The sequence below is a fragment of the Pelodiscus sinensis genome, chromosome 23 (assembly GCF_049634645.1).
Source record: "Pelodiscus sinensis isolate JC-2024 chromosome 23, ASM4963464v1, whole genome shotgun sequence".
Taxonomy (NCBI): domain Eukaryota; kingdom Metazoa; phylum Chordata; order Testudines; family Trionychidae; genus Pelodiscus; species Pelodiscus sinensis.
In genome coordinates, this window is record NC_134733.1 from 519,312 (window position 1) to 535,738 (window position 16,427).

Genomic DNA, 16,427 nt, shown 5'->3' on the forward strand with positions numbered 1-16,427 from the left:
GCCAGTATACCTTTTCTGAGATGAGGAGACCACATCTGTATGCAGTATTCCAGATGTGGTGGTACCATGGGTTTATACAAGGGCAATAAGATATTCTCCGTCTTATTCTCTATCGCTTTTTTAATGATTCCTAACATCCTGTTTGCTTTTTTGACTGCCGCTGCACATTGCATGGACGTCTTCAGAGAACTATCCACGATGACTCCAAGATCTCTTTCCTGATTAGTTGTAGCTAAATTAGCCCCCATCATACTATATGTATAGTTGGGGTTATTTTTCCCGATGTGCATTACTTTACATTTATCCACATTAAATTTCATTTGCCATTTTGTTGCCCAATCACGCAGTTTGGTGAGATCTTTTTGAAGTTCTTCACAGTCTGCTTTGGTCTTAACTATCTTGAGCAGTTTAGTATCATCTGCAAACTTTGTCACCTCACTGCTTACCCCTTTCTCCAGATCATTTATGAATATGTTGAATAGGATTGGTCCTAGGACTGACCCTTGGGGAACACCACTAGTTACCCCTCTCCATTCTGAAAATTTACCATTTATTCCTACCCTTTGTTTCCTGTCTTTTAACCAGTTCTCAGTCCATGAAAGGACCTTCCCTCTTAACCCATGACAACTTAATTTACATAAGAGCCTTTGGTGAGGGACCTTGTCAAAGGCTTTCTGGAAATCTAAGTTCACTATATCTACTAGATCCCCCTTGTCCACATGTTTGTTGACCCCCCTCAAAGAACTCTAGCAGATTAGTGAGACATGATTTCCCTTTACAGAAACCATGTTGACTTTCCCCCAACAAATTATATTCATCTGTGTGTCTGACAATTTTATGCTTCACTATGGTTTCAACTAATTAGCCCGGTACTGACGTTAGACTTACTGGTCTGTAATTGCCAGGATCGCCTCTTAAGCCCTTTTTAGATATTGGCCTTACATTAGCTATCTTCCAGTTGTTGGGTACAGAAGCTGATTTAAAGGATAGGTTACAAACCACAGTTTATAGTTCCACAATTTCAGAACTCTTGGGTGAATGCCATCCGGTCCCAGTGACTTGTTACTTCTAAGTTTATCAGTTTGTTCCAAAACGTCCTCTAATTGTCCCCTCGATCTGAGACAATTCCTCAGATTTGTCACTTAAAAAGAACGGCTCAGGTTTGGGAATCTTCCCAGGATCCTCAGCCATGAAGACTGAAGCAAAACATTAATTTAGCTTCTCCGCTATGACTTTATCGTCTATGAGTGCTCCTTTAGCATCTCGACCGTCCAAGGGCCACTGGTTGTTTAGCCAGCTTCCTGCTTCTGATGTACTTAAAAAACATTTCACTATTACTTTTTGGCTACATCTATATTGGCAAGATTTTGCGCAAATACTCTTTAACACAAGAGTTTTTGCGTTAGAGTATTTGAGTAAGAGAGCCTCTACACTGGCATGTGCCTTTGCGCAAAAGATGTGCTTTTGCGCAAGAGCATCCGTGCCAGTGTAGACATTTTCTTGCGCAAGAAATTCATGTTGCCTGTCTACACTGGCCTCTTGCAAAAGAACAGTTGCGCAAGAGGGCTTATTCCTGAGCGGGAGCATCATAGTTCTTGCGCAAGAAGCACTGATTTGTTACCTTAGAATGTCAGTGTTCTTGCGGAAGAACTCCCCGCCGGTGTAAACAGGTGGCAAGATTGCGCAAAATCTTGCCAATGTAGACGTACCCTTTGAGTTTTTGGCTAGCTGGTCTTCAAACTCCTTTTTGGCTTTTCTTATTACATTTTTACATTTAATTTGACAACGTTTATGTTCCTTTCTATTTTCCTCACTAGGATTTGACTTCCACTTTTTAAAAGATGTCTTTTTATCTCTCACGGCTTCTTTTACATGGTTGTTAAGCCAAGATGACATTTTTTTTGTTTTGGTTCTCTTACTGTGTTTATTATTTGGGATATACATTTAAGTTGGGCTATTATGATGGTGTGTTCGAAAAGTTTCCATGCAGCTTGCAGGGATTTTACTTTTGTCACTGGACCTTTTAATTTCTGTTTAACTAACTTCCCCATTTTCAGGTAGTCCCCCCTTTCTGAAATTAAATGCCACAGTGTTGGGCTGCCAACGTGTTTTTCCCACTACAGGGATATTAAATGTTATTACATTATAGTCACTATTTCCAAGCGGTCCTGTTATTTTTACCTCTTGAACCAGCTCCTCCGTGCCACTTAGGACTAAACCAAGACTAGCCTCTCCCCTTGTGGGTTCCAGAACGAGCTGCTCCAAGAAGCAGTCAGTTAAGATACCAAGAAAGTCATTGAGGTATTCTGTGCAGGCTTCTCCTGCGCATGGGAGCGGGGCCCCAGAATCACCCCACACGAGGAAGGTTGGTGAAAAGTGAGGGGCCTGTGCGAGGAGCATCTGTCCCACCTGGTGACGCTGAGACACATGCTGCCCCTCTGGGAGCTGCCTGCCCATGCGCTGGGTGCATTGCGGCCTTTGCTTTCTCCCAGGAGTCCCTCGGTCTCTGATCTCCTCTTTCTGATTCTGTCAGGGGGGAGCAGTGTGGCGGGTGCCGGCGCTCAAACACCACAGATCGCCCCCACTCCTTCCAGGTGATCCTGACCGACCGTCCCTCCCTGGAGCTCAGCGCTGAGAATGAGGAGGAGATGGCAGACTGGATGCAGTACTTGTGCCAGGCTGTCTCCAAAGGGGTGAGCCACTCCCATGGGCGCTGCACGGGGCCACATGGCATCCAAGCCATGATCCGTTTTCCTGCCAGCCACTGGGACCTCGCCTAGCTCGCTGCAGTCAGCACCCACGTCCTCTCCAAATGACACAAACTTCTGTCCACGATCCCATCCGCCTCACAGCCAGGCTCTCTGGCCCCTCCCTGGGGTTCACTGGCACCCCTCTGTGTGGCCGATCAGCCCGAAGCAGGAGGTCACTCTCCACAATGGGCTGGGGTGGGGCTTGGTCCTTGGCACCAGCAATTTAAAGTGACTCTGGCTTTGTAGCCTGTAACCCTGAGAAATCTGCTGTGTCCATAGCCCCACATGCTGAAGGGCCCGTTTCCATAGCGCCTCGGTGTCCATCTGGGATGCAGCCTGACAGCCGAGGGACTTGGGGCAGTGACTGTCCTGCCGGGAAGGAGACCAGGCTCAGGAGTGGGTGTGGGGCTCAGTCCCCTGGGGCAAGAAAGCAGCTGGCCAATCAACCAGCAGAATTGCCCTGGCTTCAGAGCCCACCTGTATTTCCAGGGCACCTCTGGCTGGACCAAAGGGCCGCCTGGAGGCAGCTCTCGAGGATCGTTAAGACAGAGTGAGGCAGGGCCTGGTGCAGGGTCTGCAGCTACAGAGGCACTTGAGTAGGAGCTTGGAGAAGGGCCAGCGCCTCAGCTGGGGGAGGTCGGGCGCCTCCAACGAAGCTGCACTGATTTACACCAGCTGTGGCCTGGACCCGTCTCCTCCGACACACACAGGGGCGAGACCTCGCTGGGGCTGGCTGGGCAGCAGAGAACGGCTGCTTCGAATGATTTATCGCCTTCCTCCCCCACCCAGGTTATCCCCCACAGTGGGGTCCCCACAACCTGCATCCCCTGCTGCCTTGTCCTAACGGAGGAGAAGGCCTTCACCTGCCACGAGGACTGCCAGACGAGCTTCTTCCGCTCGCTGGCCACCGTGGAGCTGCCGGACGTCGCCGCTGTCTCGACGGAGGCTGGCAAGGAGTACTGTATAATCGTGAGTGTGGGCGGCCCGGAGCCTGATGCATCCGAAGGGGAGCCGGCTCTAGGACGTAACCGCTGTGCCTCTCTCTTGCTCTTTAGGAGTTTGCTCAGGATCGCAACCAGTTCCTGCCCCCCTGGGTCCTGTACTTTAGTTGCACTACAGAACTGGAGCGGTTCCTCTTGGCACTGGGCACCGTCTGGAGAAATATCTACCAGGTAAACGGGCCGCGCCAGCTCCGTGTTCACAGGGAGAGCCGCCTGAGGTGCTTTAGGAGGCCCGTCTGACCTTGCAGGGTTGGCCTGCATCTGCCTACAGGTGGGTCGGGTTCTGACTCTTGGCCTCCATGCTCAGGGCTGAAGAGCAGCAAAGCTCCACTTAGCCTGCTGGGCAGCCCCTAGTCCTGCCTTCTGCAGGTTGGATTTGGGGCCGTGGGGCACAGCAGCCGAGGGGTGTGCCTGGAGGCAGTGGGCAAGACACACACCTGGTGATGTCCCAGGGCTTTTCTCACGGGAGGCTGTGGCTCACTGCCTGCATTGGAGACAAACCAGCTGGAATTTGTGTCCTAGGACCAGTGGGAATTGGACACTAATGTACATCATCTAGACCAGGGCTACTCACGTGGCCCATTTGAACACAGCCCGCGGGGCAGTTGGGGTTTACGTGGGCTCAACACGCGGCCCGCGGGTGGGATCCACTGGACATGGCCCCACTGGGAACACGCCCCACAACGGCGAGGTGTCTCCCGGGGGGGTGAGCACTGACAGACGCCAGCGGAGAGGATGGCTGGAACAGACGGATGCAGGGTGCCAGCCCCCAGGGAGGAGGGGCCGGGGCATTGTGGAAGTGCTGGCTGCTGAGCCTTGTGGGCAGAGCCAGAGAAGTGCTGACTGGCTCACACTGGCCACGTTTGGGTCCAACTTTGCGGCTTATGGCTGATTCATGCCCGTCAGTGTGAAATAAGTTATTTGCATATATTTGCGTATACATTTGCATGTATATGCAGCCATCCTCAAGTTGCAGCCCTCGGCATGTGCTGTGAGTATCATTGTGGCCCCCGGGGCTTCCAAACTTGAGTAGCCCTGATCTAGACTCTGCTCAAGACAGGCTCGGTCCAGGGAGCAGTGCAGGTTTGGGGCAGGACTCAGGGTTATCAGCAGAGCCATGGGGACCCAGAATGGGTATGGCAGCAAGTGCCACAAGTCAGGAGCGAGAGGTCTTGGGGGTGAAGACTGCAACAGGCAGGACAGGGTGGACGATAACTTGGGCATAACCCTTCCCAGCTCCGCCAGAGCTGCTTGTCCTGATTCTCACAGGCACAGGATTCTCTTTAGAGGTAAAGCACTTAATGGGGCTGGGTATGTTCCCAAACAGCCATGCGCACCCCACATCCCGGGCAGTAACCCCAGCGGTTCCTTAGGCCTGACAGAGACCCTAGCAGTGTTACACTGTCACCCAGCCACGGTGACCCACCGCTCTCTGCGGTACAGTGTTACACTGTCACCCAGCCACGGTGACCCACCGCTCTCTGCGGTACAGTGTTACACTGCCACCCAGCCACGGTGACCCACCGCTCTCTGCGGTACAGTGTTACACTGTCACCCAGCCACGGTAACCCACCGCTCTCTGCGGTACAGTGTTACACTGTCACCCAGCCACAGTGACCCACCGCTCTCTGCGGTACAGTGTTACACTGTCACCCAGCCACGGTGACCCACCGCTCTCTGCGGTACAGGGTTACACTGCCACCCAGCCACGGTGACCCACCGCTCTCTGCGGTACAGGGTTACACTGTCACCCAGCCACGGTGACCCACCGCTCTCTGCGGTACAGTGTTACACTGCCACCCAGCCACAGTGACCCACCGCTCTCTGCGGTACAGGGTTACACTGCCACCCAGCCACAGTGACCCACCACTCTGCGGCACAGGGTTACACTGCCACCCAGCCACACTGACCCACCGCTCTGCGGCACAGTGTTACACTGCCACCCAGCCACGGTGACCCACCGCTCTCTGCGGTACAGTGTTACACTGCCACCCAGCCACGGTGACCCACCGCTCTCTGCGGTACAGTGTTACACTGCCACCCAGCCACGGTGACCCACCGCTCTCTGCGGCACAGTGTTACACTGTCACCCAGCCACAGTGACCCACCGCTCTCTGCGGCACAGTGTTACACTGCCACCCAGCCACAGTGACCCACCGCTCTCTGCGGTACAGTGTTACACTGCCACCCAGCCACGGTGACCCACCGCTCTCTGCGGTACAGGGTTACACTGCCACCCAGCCACGGTGACCCACCGCTCTGTGCGGCACAGTGTTACACTGTCACCCAGCCACGGTGACCCACCGCTCTCTGCGGTACAGGGTTACACTGCCACCCAGCCACGGTGACCCACCGCTCTCTGCGGTACAGGGTTACACTGCCACCCAGCCACGGTGACTCACTGCTCTTTGCATGTGTTCCAGGTTGATCTCCGGTGCAAGGAAATCCACGAAGGCTCAGTCAGGAAAAAATGTGAGGATGCCTTGAGCCTGATCCACAGTGCCTGGCAGCGCAGCGACAGCCTTTTCCGTGGCCGGGCCTTGCGGGACCCTTGGTGTTAACAGAGGGACAGGCAGAGTGCCAGGTCACAAGACTCTCCTCCCACGACACTAGCTCTGCAGGGCGGCGCTGGCCTTCACCTGGTGATGGCCGGTGGAGGCAGCCGGACTCTAGCAAAGAAGCTTACGTTGGAGGGATCCCATCGCTGGAGCAGACGTGTGGAGATCGTAGCTTGGTCCAATGCTGCCTCTTCACTGTTACTTATGGTTCTCGTTGTACGGAAGCCTTCCCGCTGCCCCGTGGTACAGCGCTTCTCTGCTGTGTCGCGGCGGGACCCTACGGTACCAGAACCACAGTGTGGGGACTGCACTGAGAGGGGGAGTTCATCTAGATCAGCCACCATGCGGGGGCAGCTGCAGGTCTCCATGCCGATGGGTCGAGCGCTTGTACTGACCAGCTGTTCCTTTTCGAACACGTTAGATTGTGAATGTGGTGAGACTGGAACCCTGAATACTCCTGTGCACGCTTTCTCCTTGCTAATACCAGCGCAGACTGTGCAACGCTTCACTCCCCCAACACTCTCCTTGGCCATCTGTGAGCTGCATGTGCTGGCTGTTTGCTGCCCAAGAGCTCTCTCACTGGTAAGAGGAGGTCTCTGCCCCGGCACGCAGCCATGCAGAGCCGCAGGGAGAGAGGAAGGTGGCGCTCAGGTGGAAGAAGTTGCGCTCTGGGTGGCTGAGATTTTGGACTGTGGTCCTGGGTCTGCTCTGGCTTCTGAAATGGGGAGAGCAGGAGAAGCTAGAGCACAGGGCTGTGCTGGATCGAAATTAACCCTCCTCGGGAAGCACAGAAGCCCCATGTTCAGCCTGGGAAGAAATGCTGCCATTGGACGTAGGCCTCCCACTTCCCCCACCTGCCCCAGGGCTGCTGCCAGAGTTGTCAGGAGATTTTACAAGGGCAAGGGGTTGTGTCCAGGCACTCTAATACGGGAGACCTGAGAGATTTAGACACATGAGAATCGAGGATTTCAGGATATTCTAGAGGAATTAGACAGTTCCTTCCCTTCGTTTACCTGGAACATGTGTCTAAATCCCTTGGCTTGCTTTGCAGATCTCAGCTTGGAGAGAGCTGGTACAAATATTGGAGAATGGTGGGTGAGGGAAACCTATTAACCATTGTGGGCAAACACAGATTCCTGTGGATGGGGCCGGGTGTGTTAACAGCCATTACCCACTGTGGAGAGTGCTTGGGGATTTTTTTCTTTGGGGATTTTTTAATAAGTGGGGGTACGTCTACACTAGCCCCCTAGTCCAAACTAGGGTGGCTAATGAAGGCATTCGAAGTTGTAAATGAAGCCCAGGATTTAAATATCCCGGGCTTCATTTGCATCTTCCCGTCTGGGAGCCATTTTGAAATTTCACTAGTCTGGACTAACTGCCCGCGGCTACACGCGGCAGGGACCCGATAGTTCAAATTAAAGCCCTAGTTCCTCCTGCAAGGGGGTTTAACGGTCGTTCGCGCTAGGGGGCTGGTGTAGACACACCCTTGGAGAGCGTTTAATGTAATATGTGGTCATGGGGCCTTTTTCCAAGAGGTGAACTATGGGACTGAATGTACGTGTATATACAGCTGCTTCCTCTGCCCCTGAATAAAGATTCCTTGGTAACTTGGTGTCTGTCCTGCTGTCATCAGGCGAGCTGGAATTCTCTCTGTGGCAGCTGCTTTGTCTCTGGGCAGGGGTCGGCCACCCTTCCAAAGTGGTGAACCAAGATTTACCCCTCTCCCCGGGAGGGGAGGGGGCTCTCTCCACCGCGCCCCCCGCTTGGTCTCCTGCCCTGGGCTCTGTCTGGCTCTTACTCTGGGGAGGGGAAGACCAGCGCACCCGCGCTTCCTCACAAGTCAGAATTGGCACAAAGCCTTGATGCTGGGGGTGCCATGCTGGATCACCAGCAGGGGCTGGGGTCAGAGTGGCTCGGGGGGTCAGGGAAATGGGTGAGGCGGAGATGGGTGGGTGACCCAGGGTGGCCAGCCCTGCTGGGGGCAGAGGTCCCGTGGGGCCCTCACCTTTCTTCCAGGGACTAAGGTGCTCAGGGGCCAACATGGCTTTGGGGCAAGGGGTCCCCCCACGCGTTTTCCTCTCCCCACCTGGAGCCGCAGCCCGGGCTGCCCACATGCTCTAGGACAGTGGGTCTCAAACGGTTTGGTCCATGGACCACCTGGCTCAGTGCAAACCACGCCACAGACCATCAGTCGCTAATGGGAACTCTTCATTAATGACCTGGTTACACTGCAGCCATTTTGCTAGGGCTGCAGCGGGGAGAACGGTTTAATTTCAAACAGATGAAGCGTTTTAACGTTCTCGTGTTAGCCTATCAAACTGCATTTTAAATCACATCAAATAGGAATTTCTGTCCGGCACACAAAGTTTCAATGTTTTCTTTGTGGCCGGGGTGGGAATCTATCCGTTGGGGACCACACAAGTGCAAAGCAAAAAAACTAACCCTCCCACCCCCAACCCTCTGAGCCCCCAATTCCCCCATTATCTCCTTACCCCAGCCCCTGCTTCCCCTGCTTCTGGCCCCCACTCCTCCCACGGGGGGGTCTCAGCCTCTGTGCTGCCATGGCAGGGACGGGAAACCAGGGCGGCTCTTGGGACACGGGGTGGACTCCCCACCCCATTGCTTCTTTCTTGCTCTGCCCTCCCCCCCCCCCGCATCATCACTGCCCAGCTCTGACACCTCCCATCCCTCCCCCAACCTTGTGCAGTGGTTGTCGCTATGGGAGGGTCCCAGCCAGGCCCTGGGGGCGGGGAGTCCTGTTCCCACCCCCGTACCTGCAGGCCCCTGGATGCTGGCGGGCGACGTTGGCGAGAAAGTGGGACAACTGGGAGGAGAGATGGCTGGCAAGACATTGTTCACGTGCCTCATGTGCCTAGCGCTTTCCCGGGGGCTTAGCGAGTGAGGGCTGTGGCTAGCTGGGGTCTGAGAAATGAACTGGCCTCTGTGTGAGTGAGAGACTGAAAACTCCAGCACCAGATGGTCAGCATGTTAACAAGGAGCTGAAAGGTCAAATTCAGGAGGGCTGAAGAGGGGCAGAGTTGACTAAAGCAAGAGCATGGAGATGTGAGAACCAGAAAAACCAGCTGCAGTCACTCCCAGGACAATTCAGTGTGAGAGGAGAGGGCAGCTCTGTGTTCAACACACTTAAGGGCCAGTCAAAGGGTCAAGCTATTAAATTGAGAGGCAGCTGGTTTAAAACAAACAAAAGGAAGGACTACTTCCCATGATGTGGGGTCATAAAATCCTAGAGCTGGAAGAGACCTCAGGAGTCATCAAGTCCAGCCCCCTGCCCAAGGCAGGACCAATCCCAACTCAATCATCCCAGCCAGGGTATGTCTACACTACCACCCTAGTTCGAACCTCATTCCATGAGGAGTAACAGTAGTTCAGAATAGAGAGCCTAATCCGAACTACCTACTCCGTGCCGCGTGTAGCTACGGGCACGGAGTCCGAACTAGCGGGGCTTTAAAAATGGCGGCGCCCAGCAAGATGCAAATGAAGCCCGGGATATTTAAATCCTGGGCATCATTTGCAACTTCGGTTGCCTACATTAACCACCCTAGTTCGAACTAGGGTGGTAGTGTAGACATACCCCCAGGGCTTTGTCAAGACGAGACTTAAAAACCTCTAGGGATGGAGACTCCACCACCTCCCAAGGGAACGCATCCCAGTGCTTCCCCACCCGCCTAGGGAAATAAATGTTCCTAATATCCAACCTAGACCTCCCCCACTGTAACTTGAGAGCATTGCTCCTTGTTCTGCCACCACTATGAACAGCCTCTCTCCAGCCTCTTTGGAAACTCCCTTCAGGAAGTTGAAGGCTGCTCTCAAATCCCCCCTCACTCTTCTCTTCTGCAGACTAAACTAATCCAAATCCCGCCGTCTCTGCTCATAGGTCATGTGCTCCAGCCCCCTCAGCATTTGGTTTTCCTGAGTAAACCAATCTGGTCGCCCACCATATTTGCTTTTCTTATTGCACATCAGGATGGTTTCTTCCTGAGCCTTCAATAAGGCTTCTTTAAAATACTGCCAGCTGTCCTGGACTCCTTTCTCCTTCATGTTAGCATCCCAGGGGATCCTGTCCGTCAGTTCTCTGAGGGATTCAAAGTCTGCTTGTCTGAAGTCCAGGGTGTGTATTTTGCTACTCTCCTTTTTTCCTTTGGTCAGAATCCTGAAATCTACCATCTCATGATCACTGCTTCCCAGATTGTCTGAAGAAAGCCTCATCTACCTCATCCACCTGATCCGGTGGTCTGTAGTACACACCAACCACAACATCACCTCTGTTGCTTCCACCTCTATACTAAACCCATAGACTCTCAACAGACTTTTCTCCTTCTATATACTGGAGCTCTGAGCAATCATACTGCTCTCTTACATACAATGCAACTCCTCCTCCTTTTCTTCCCTGTCTGTTCTTCCTGAACAGTTTATACCGTTCCATGACAGCGCTCCAGTCATGCGAGTCATCCCACCAAGTCGCTGTTATTCCAATCAAATCATAGCTCTTTGACTGGGCCAGGGCTTCTAAGTCTTCCTGTTTGTTTCCCAGGCTTCTTGCATTCGTGTACAAACAGCTTAGATAACCAATTGATTGCCCTACCTTCACCATTCGAATTGGGTCCTCTTCTGTTGCTCGTTCCTCCTTGGCTACGTCTACACTAGCCCCTTTTCCGAAAGGGGCATGCTAATTTTACAGGTCGTAATAGGGAAATCCGCGGGGGATTTAAATATCTCCCGCGGCATTTAAATAAAGATGTCCGCCGCTTTTTTCCGGCTTTTAGAAAAGCCAGAAAAGAGCGTCTACACTGGCCCCGATCCTCCGGAAAAAGCGCCCTTTTCTGGAGGATCTCTTATTCCTACTTCAAAGGGCTTTTTTCTGGAGGATCGGGGCCAGTGTAGACGCTCTTCTCCGGCTTTTCTAAAAGCCGGAAAAAAGCGGCGGACATTTTTATTTAAATGCCGCGGGGGATATTTAAATCCCCCGCGGATTTCCCTATTACGACCTGTAAAATTAGCATGCCCCTTTCGGAAAAGGGGCCAGTGTAGACGTAGTCCTTGTGTTTCTTCCCGGTATTCGACTTCCCCACTTACCTCAAGGCTTTGGTCACTGTCCCCCAATAAACCTAGTTTAAAGCCTCCTCATTAAGTTTGCAAGCCTGCCCGTGAAGATGCTCTTTCTCTCTTGGTTCGGTGGATCCCATCTCTTCCTAACAATCCTTGTGCCCAAAATAGAGAAACCAAAGCCTTTTCTCTGACACCACCTGCGAAACCACGCAGTTACTTCCTCAATTCAACAGTCCGTACCTGGGCCTTTTCCTTCAACAAGGAGAATGGATGAGAACACCACTTGTGCTTCATATTCCTTGATCCTTCTTCCAAATGTGGCCTCACCAGAGCTGAATAAAGGGGAATAATGACATCTCTGGATCTGCTGGCAATGCTCCTCTTAATGCAACCTAATATGCCATTAGCCTTCTTGGCTGCAAGGGCACACTGTTGACTCATCTCCAGCTTCTCATCCACTGTAACCCCCAGGTCCTTTTCTGCAGAACTGCTACTTTGCTGGTTGGTTCCCAGCCTGTAACAATGCTTGGGATTCTTCCATCCCAAGTGCAGGACTCTACACTTGTCCTTGTTGAACCTCATCAGATTTCTTGTGGCCCAATCCTCCAATTTGTCTAAGTCACTCTGGACTCTATCCCTGCCCTCCAGCATATCTACCTCTCCCCTAGCTTAGTGTTATCCACAAACTTGCTGAGGGTGCAATCCATCCCCTCATCCAGGTCATTAATCATAGAATCATAGAATAGTAGGACTGGAAGGGACCTCGAGAGTTCATCAAGTCCGGTCCCCTGCCCTCATTGCAGGACCAAGTATTGTCTAGACCAGTGGTCCCCAACATGGTGCCCACGGATACCATGGTGCCCGGAGGGGCATTCGTGTGCGCCCGCCAAGTGCTCGGGTCAGGCCTGGCCCTGGGCACGTGGAGCACGCATGGTGCTGGAGCCGGCCCCGGGCACATGGTGCACAGTGAGCGCCGGCCCCGGGAGCGCCGCGAATTGGCCACCCGCGCTCTGCGCGCGGCACTTGGAGGAGGCACCGGCCCCGGGCGTGCGGCACTTGGGGGGGAGCTCCGGCCCCGGGTGCGTGGCACTTGGGGGGGAGCTCCGGCCCCGGGCGTGCGGCGCTTGGAGGGGGGGCGCCGGCCACGGGTGCGTGGTACTTGGGGTGGGGGCTGGCCCCAGGCGCGTGACACTTGGGGGGGCACTGGCCCCGGGCACACGGCGCTTGGGGGGGGACACCGGCCCCGGGCACGCAGCTCTTGGAGGTGGCCCCGCCCCCGGGCGCGCGGCTATGGGGGGCCCCGCCCCCTGGCGCCAAGCGGGCGAATAGCCACGCCCCCTGGCGCCCGGCAACCTCCAAAGGTTGGGGACCACTGGTCTAGACCCATGGTCACCAACCAGTAGATCGCGATCTACTGGTATATCTCAGAGGGTATGTCTACACTACCCCACTAGTTCGAACTAGCGGGGTAATGTATGCATACCGAACGTGCTAATGAAGCCCGGGATTTGAATTTCCCGGGCTTCATTAGCATAAAACCGGCTCCGCCATTTTTAAAAGCCGGCTTGTTCGAACCCCGTGCCGCGCGGCTACACGCGGCACGGGCTAGATAGTTCGAACTACATAGTTGTTCCGAACTATCTGTACGCCTCGTGGAATGAGGTGTACAGATAGTTCGGAACAACTACGTAGTTCGAACTATCTAGCCCGTGCCGCGTGTAGCCGCGTGGCACGGGGTTCGAACAAGCCGGCTTTTAAAAATGGCGGAGCCGGCTTTATGCTAATGAAGCCCGGGAAATTCAAATCCCGGGCTTCATTAGCACGTTCGGTATGCATACATTACCCCGCTAGTTCGAACTAGCGGTGTAGTGTAGACATACCCTGAGGCTCTAAGAGTAGCTCTTGAGCCCTCTCTGAACTGTGCACGCCTGCGCAGTACACTTACATTAGATTTCCTCATTTGAGGAGCAGCTACTCATGGAGCAACAGCACAGGTGAGTAGCTGCGAGGAATGGTGGGAATTTTTTTTTTTAAAGTAGCAGTATAAGGATTGGGGATAGCAAGTGATGGAGAAGAGGAGAATAGAGAGGGCGGGGCTTCAAGGAAGGGGCGGAGTGGTAGATCTTGGCTTGATCTGTCATTTAAAAAGTGATCTTGGGTGTAAAAAGGTTGGAGACCACTGGTCTAGATCACCCCTGATAGACATTTATCTAACCTACTCTTAAATATCTCCAGGGATGGGGATTCCACAACCTCCCTGGGCAACTTATTCCAGTGTTTGATCACCCTGACAGTGAGGAACATTTCCCTAATATCCAACCTAAACCTCCCTTGCTGCAGTTTAAGCCCATTGCTTCTTGTTCTAACCTCAGAAGCCAAGATGAACAAGTTTTCTTCCTCTTCCTTATGACACCCTTTTAGATACCTGAAAACGGCTCTCATGTCCCCCCTCAATCTTCTCTTTTCTAAACTAAACAAACCTAATTCTTTCAGCCTTCCCTCATAGGTCATGTTCTCTAGACCTTTAATCATTCTTGTTGCTCTTTTCTGGACCCTCTCCAGTTTCTCCACATCCTTCTTGAAATGTGCCCAGAACTCCAACTGAGGCCTAACCAGCGCAGAGTAGAGCGGAAGAATGACGTCTCGTGTCTTGCTCACAACACACCTGTTAATGCATCCCAGAATCATGTTTGCTTTTTTTGCAACAGCATCATACTGCTGACTCAAATTAGCGCTAATTCAAAATAGCGCGTCCACACTGAGTGGACTCTGAATTGCATTTAAGGTCAGGAGTTACTTTGTGTGGCTGCTGCCTAAGGCTATCTGAGGTCTGTGCTTAAAAGGCCCCGCCCCCATCCCCCGGACAGCCGGTTCTCAGGTTTCCCTGGTTGCTTGCCTACCTCGATGAGGGACAGCAAAGCACTTTTGTCTCTGCATGCTCTAGTTGCTCTCGCTCGGGACACCACAGCACTCTGCAACATGGAGCCAGGGCTGATGCTTCTCATGGAGACATTGGTGCGAACCTGGCTGCACTTGCTGCAGGCTACCATCTGGGAGGTCCATCGGGGGGCTGTCAGGATCCAGGAGGCCCTGCGGGAGAGCTTCCACCCTGAGGAGCACAAAGAGTAACAGATGATGTGGGGAAAGCTGAAGTATTCAATGCTTTCTTTGCCTCTGTCTTCACAGACTAATGCGCTAAGTGACGCAATATGGGATGAAGATGGACAGCCCTTGGTGGGTAAAGAACAGGTTAGGAACTATTTAGAAAAGTTAAACGTACATAAATCCATGGGTCCAGACTTAATACATCTGAGGGTACTGAGCGAGTTGGCAAATGTCATTGAGGAGCCTTTGGCCATTATCTTTGAAAAGTCGTGATGATCGAGAGACATCCCCGATGATTGGAAAAAGACAAATGTAGTGCCCATCTTTAAGAAAGGGAAGAAGGACGATCCAGGGAATTATAGGCTGGTCAATGTTACCACAGTCCCTGGAAAAATCATGGAGGGGATCCTCAACAAATCCATTTTAAAGCACTTCGAAGAGGGGAAGGTGATCAGGAATAGTCAGCATGGATTCATGAACGGCAAGTCGTGCCTGATCAATCTGATTAGCTTCTATGATGAGGTAACTGGCTCTGTGGACATGGGAAAGTCAGTGGACGTGATATACCTTGACTTTAGCAAGGCTTTTGATACGGTCTCCCACAATATTCTTGCCATCATGCTAAGGGAATGTGGATTGGATAAATGGACAGTAAGATGGATAGAAAGCTGGCTGGAAGGTTGGGCCCAGTAGGTAGTGATCAACTGCTCGATGTCAGGATGGCAGTTGGTTTCTAGCGGATTGCCCCAAGGTTTGGTTCTGGGACCGGTTTTGTTCAATATCTTTATTATGTTGGCGTTCACCTTTTGAGAATAAGGAAGACCCTATTTAGACACAGACTGGCTAACCTTAGTGAGGAGGGGTTTAAACGAGGTTCGACGGGGACAGATGAGCAAAACCCATGGGTAAGTGGAGAACATGGAGACCTGGGAGATGGGTCGGAAATGGGAGGAAGCATGGGCTATAGTGGCAGAGAGAAAGGAGGGTCAGGGCAAAACTGGGAGGCAAGGTTAAATCTGTATCTTAGGGTGTGTCTAGACTACATGCCTCCGTCGACGGAGGCATGTAGATTAGACAGATCGGCAGAGGGAAATGAAGCCGCGATTAAAATAATTGCGGCTTCATTTAAATTTAAATGGCTGCCCCGCTCTGCCGATCAGCTGTTTGTTGGCAGATCGGGGCAGTCTGGACGCGCCGCGTCGACAAAGAAGCCTTTCTTGATCGGCACAGGTAAACCTGGTTTCACGAGGCATACCTGTGCCGATCAAGAAAGGCTTCTTTGTCAACGCGGTGCGTCCAGACTGCCCCGATCTGCCGACAAACAGCTGATCGGCAGAGCGGGGCAGCCATTTAAATTTAAATGAAGCCGCGATTATTTTACTCGCGGCTTCATTTCCCTCTGCCGATCTGTCTAATCTACATGCCTCTGTCGACGAGACATGTAGTCTAGACACACCCTTAGATGCCTATATACAAATGCGGATAATATGGTTAATAAGCAGGAAGAACTAGAAATGCTAATAAATAAGTACAATTATGAGATTGTTGGCATCACAGAAACATGGTGGGAAAACACACATGATTGGAATGTTTGTATGAAAGGGTACAGCTTGCTCAGGAAGGATAGACAGGGGAAAAAGGGAGGAGATGTTGCCTTAGGGTATGTCTACGCTAGCCCCTAGTCCGAACTAGGGTGGCTAATAGAGGCATTTGAACTTGCAAATGAAGCCCGGGATTTAAATATCCTGGGCTTCATTTGCATGTTCCTGGGCGGGCGCCATTTTTAAATGCCCCGTAGTCCGAACTGACTGCCCGCGGCTACACGCGGCAGTCAGAAGTTAATCTGAACTAACTCCTTAGGGGTATGTCTACACTACCCTCCTAGTTCGAACTAGGAGGGTAATGTATGCATACCGCACTTGCTAATGAAGCCCGGGATTTGAATT

General features: G+C 52.6%; 1 protein-coding gene and 1 long non-coding RNA gene across 5 annotated transcripts in view; one reads left to right on the top strand and one right to left on the bottom strand.

The window, feature by feature from the left end:
• The window catches only part of PLEKHM2 (pleckstrin homology and RUN domain containing M2), an 89,989-nt gene extending 82,073 nt beyond the window's left edge, over positions 1-7,916 (top strand). For all 4 annotated transcript variants that reach the window (XM_075906324.1, XM_075906323.1, XM_075906326.1 and 1 more), the window contains 4 exons: positions 2,534-2,693; positions 3,540-3,719; positions 3,806-3,922; positions 6,175-7,916. In XM_075906324.1, coding sequence (XP_075762439.1) covers positions 2,534-2,693; positions 3,540-3,719; positions 3,806-3,922; positions 6,175-6,312 — 595 coding nt within the window. In that variant the 3' untranslated portion in view covers positions 6,313-7,916. The remainder of the gene's footprint in view (positions 1-2,533; positions 2,694-3,539; positions 3,720-3,805; positions 3,923-6,174) is intronic.
• The window catches only part of LOC142819404 (uncharacterized), a 32,567-nt gene that overhangs the window by 7,889 nt on the left and 8,251 nt on the right, over positions 1-16,427 (bottom strand). Inside the window, exon 2 of the long non-coding RNA XR_012897276.1 lies at positions 14,277-14,485. This is a non-coding gene — a long non-coding RNA (uncharacterized LOC142819404). The remainder of the gene's footprint in view (positions 1-14,276; positions 14,486-16,427) is intronic.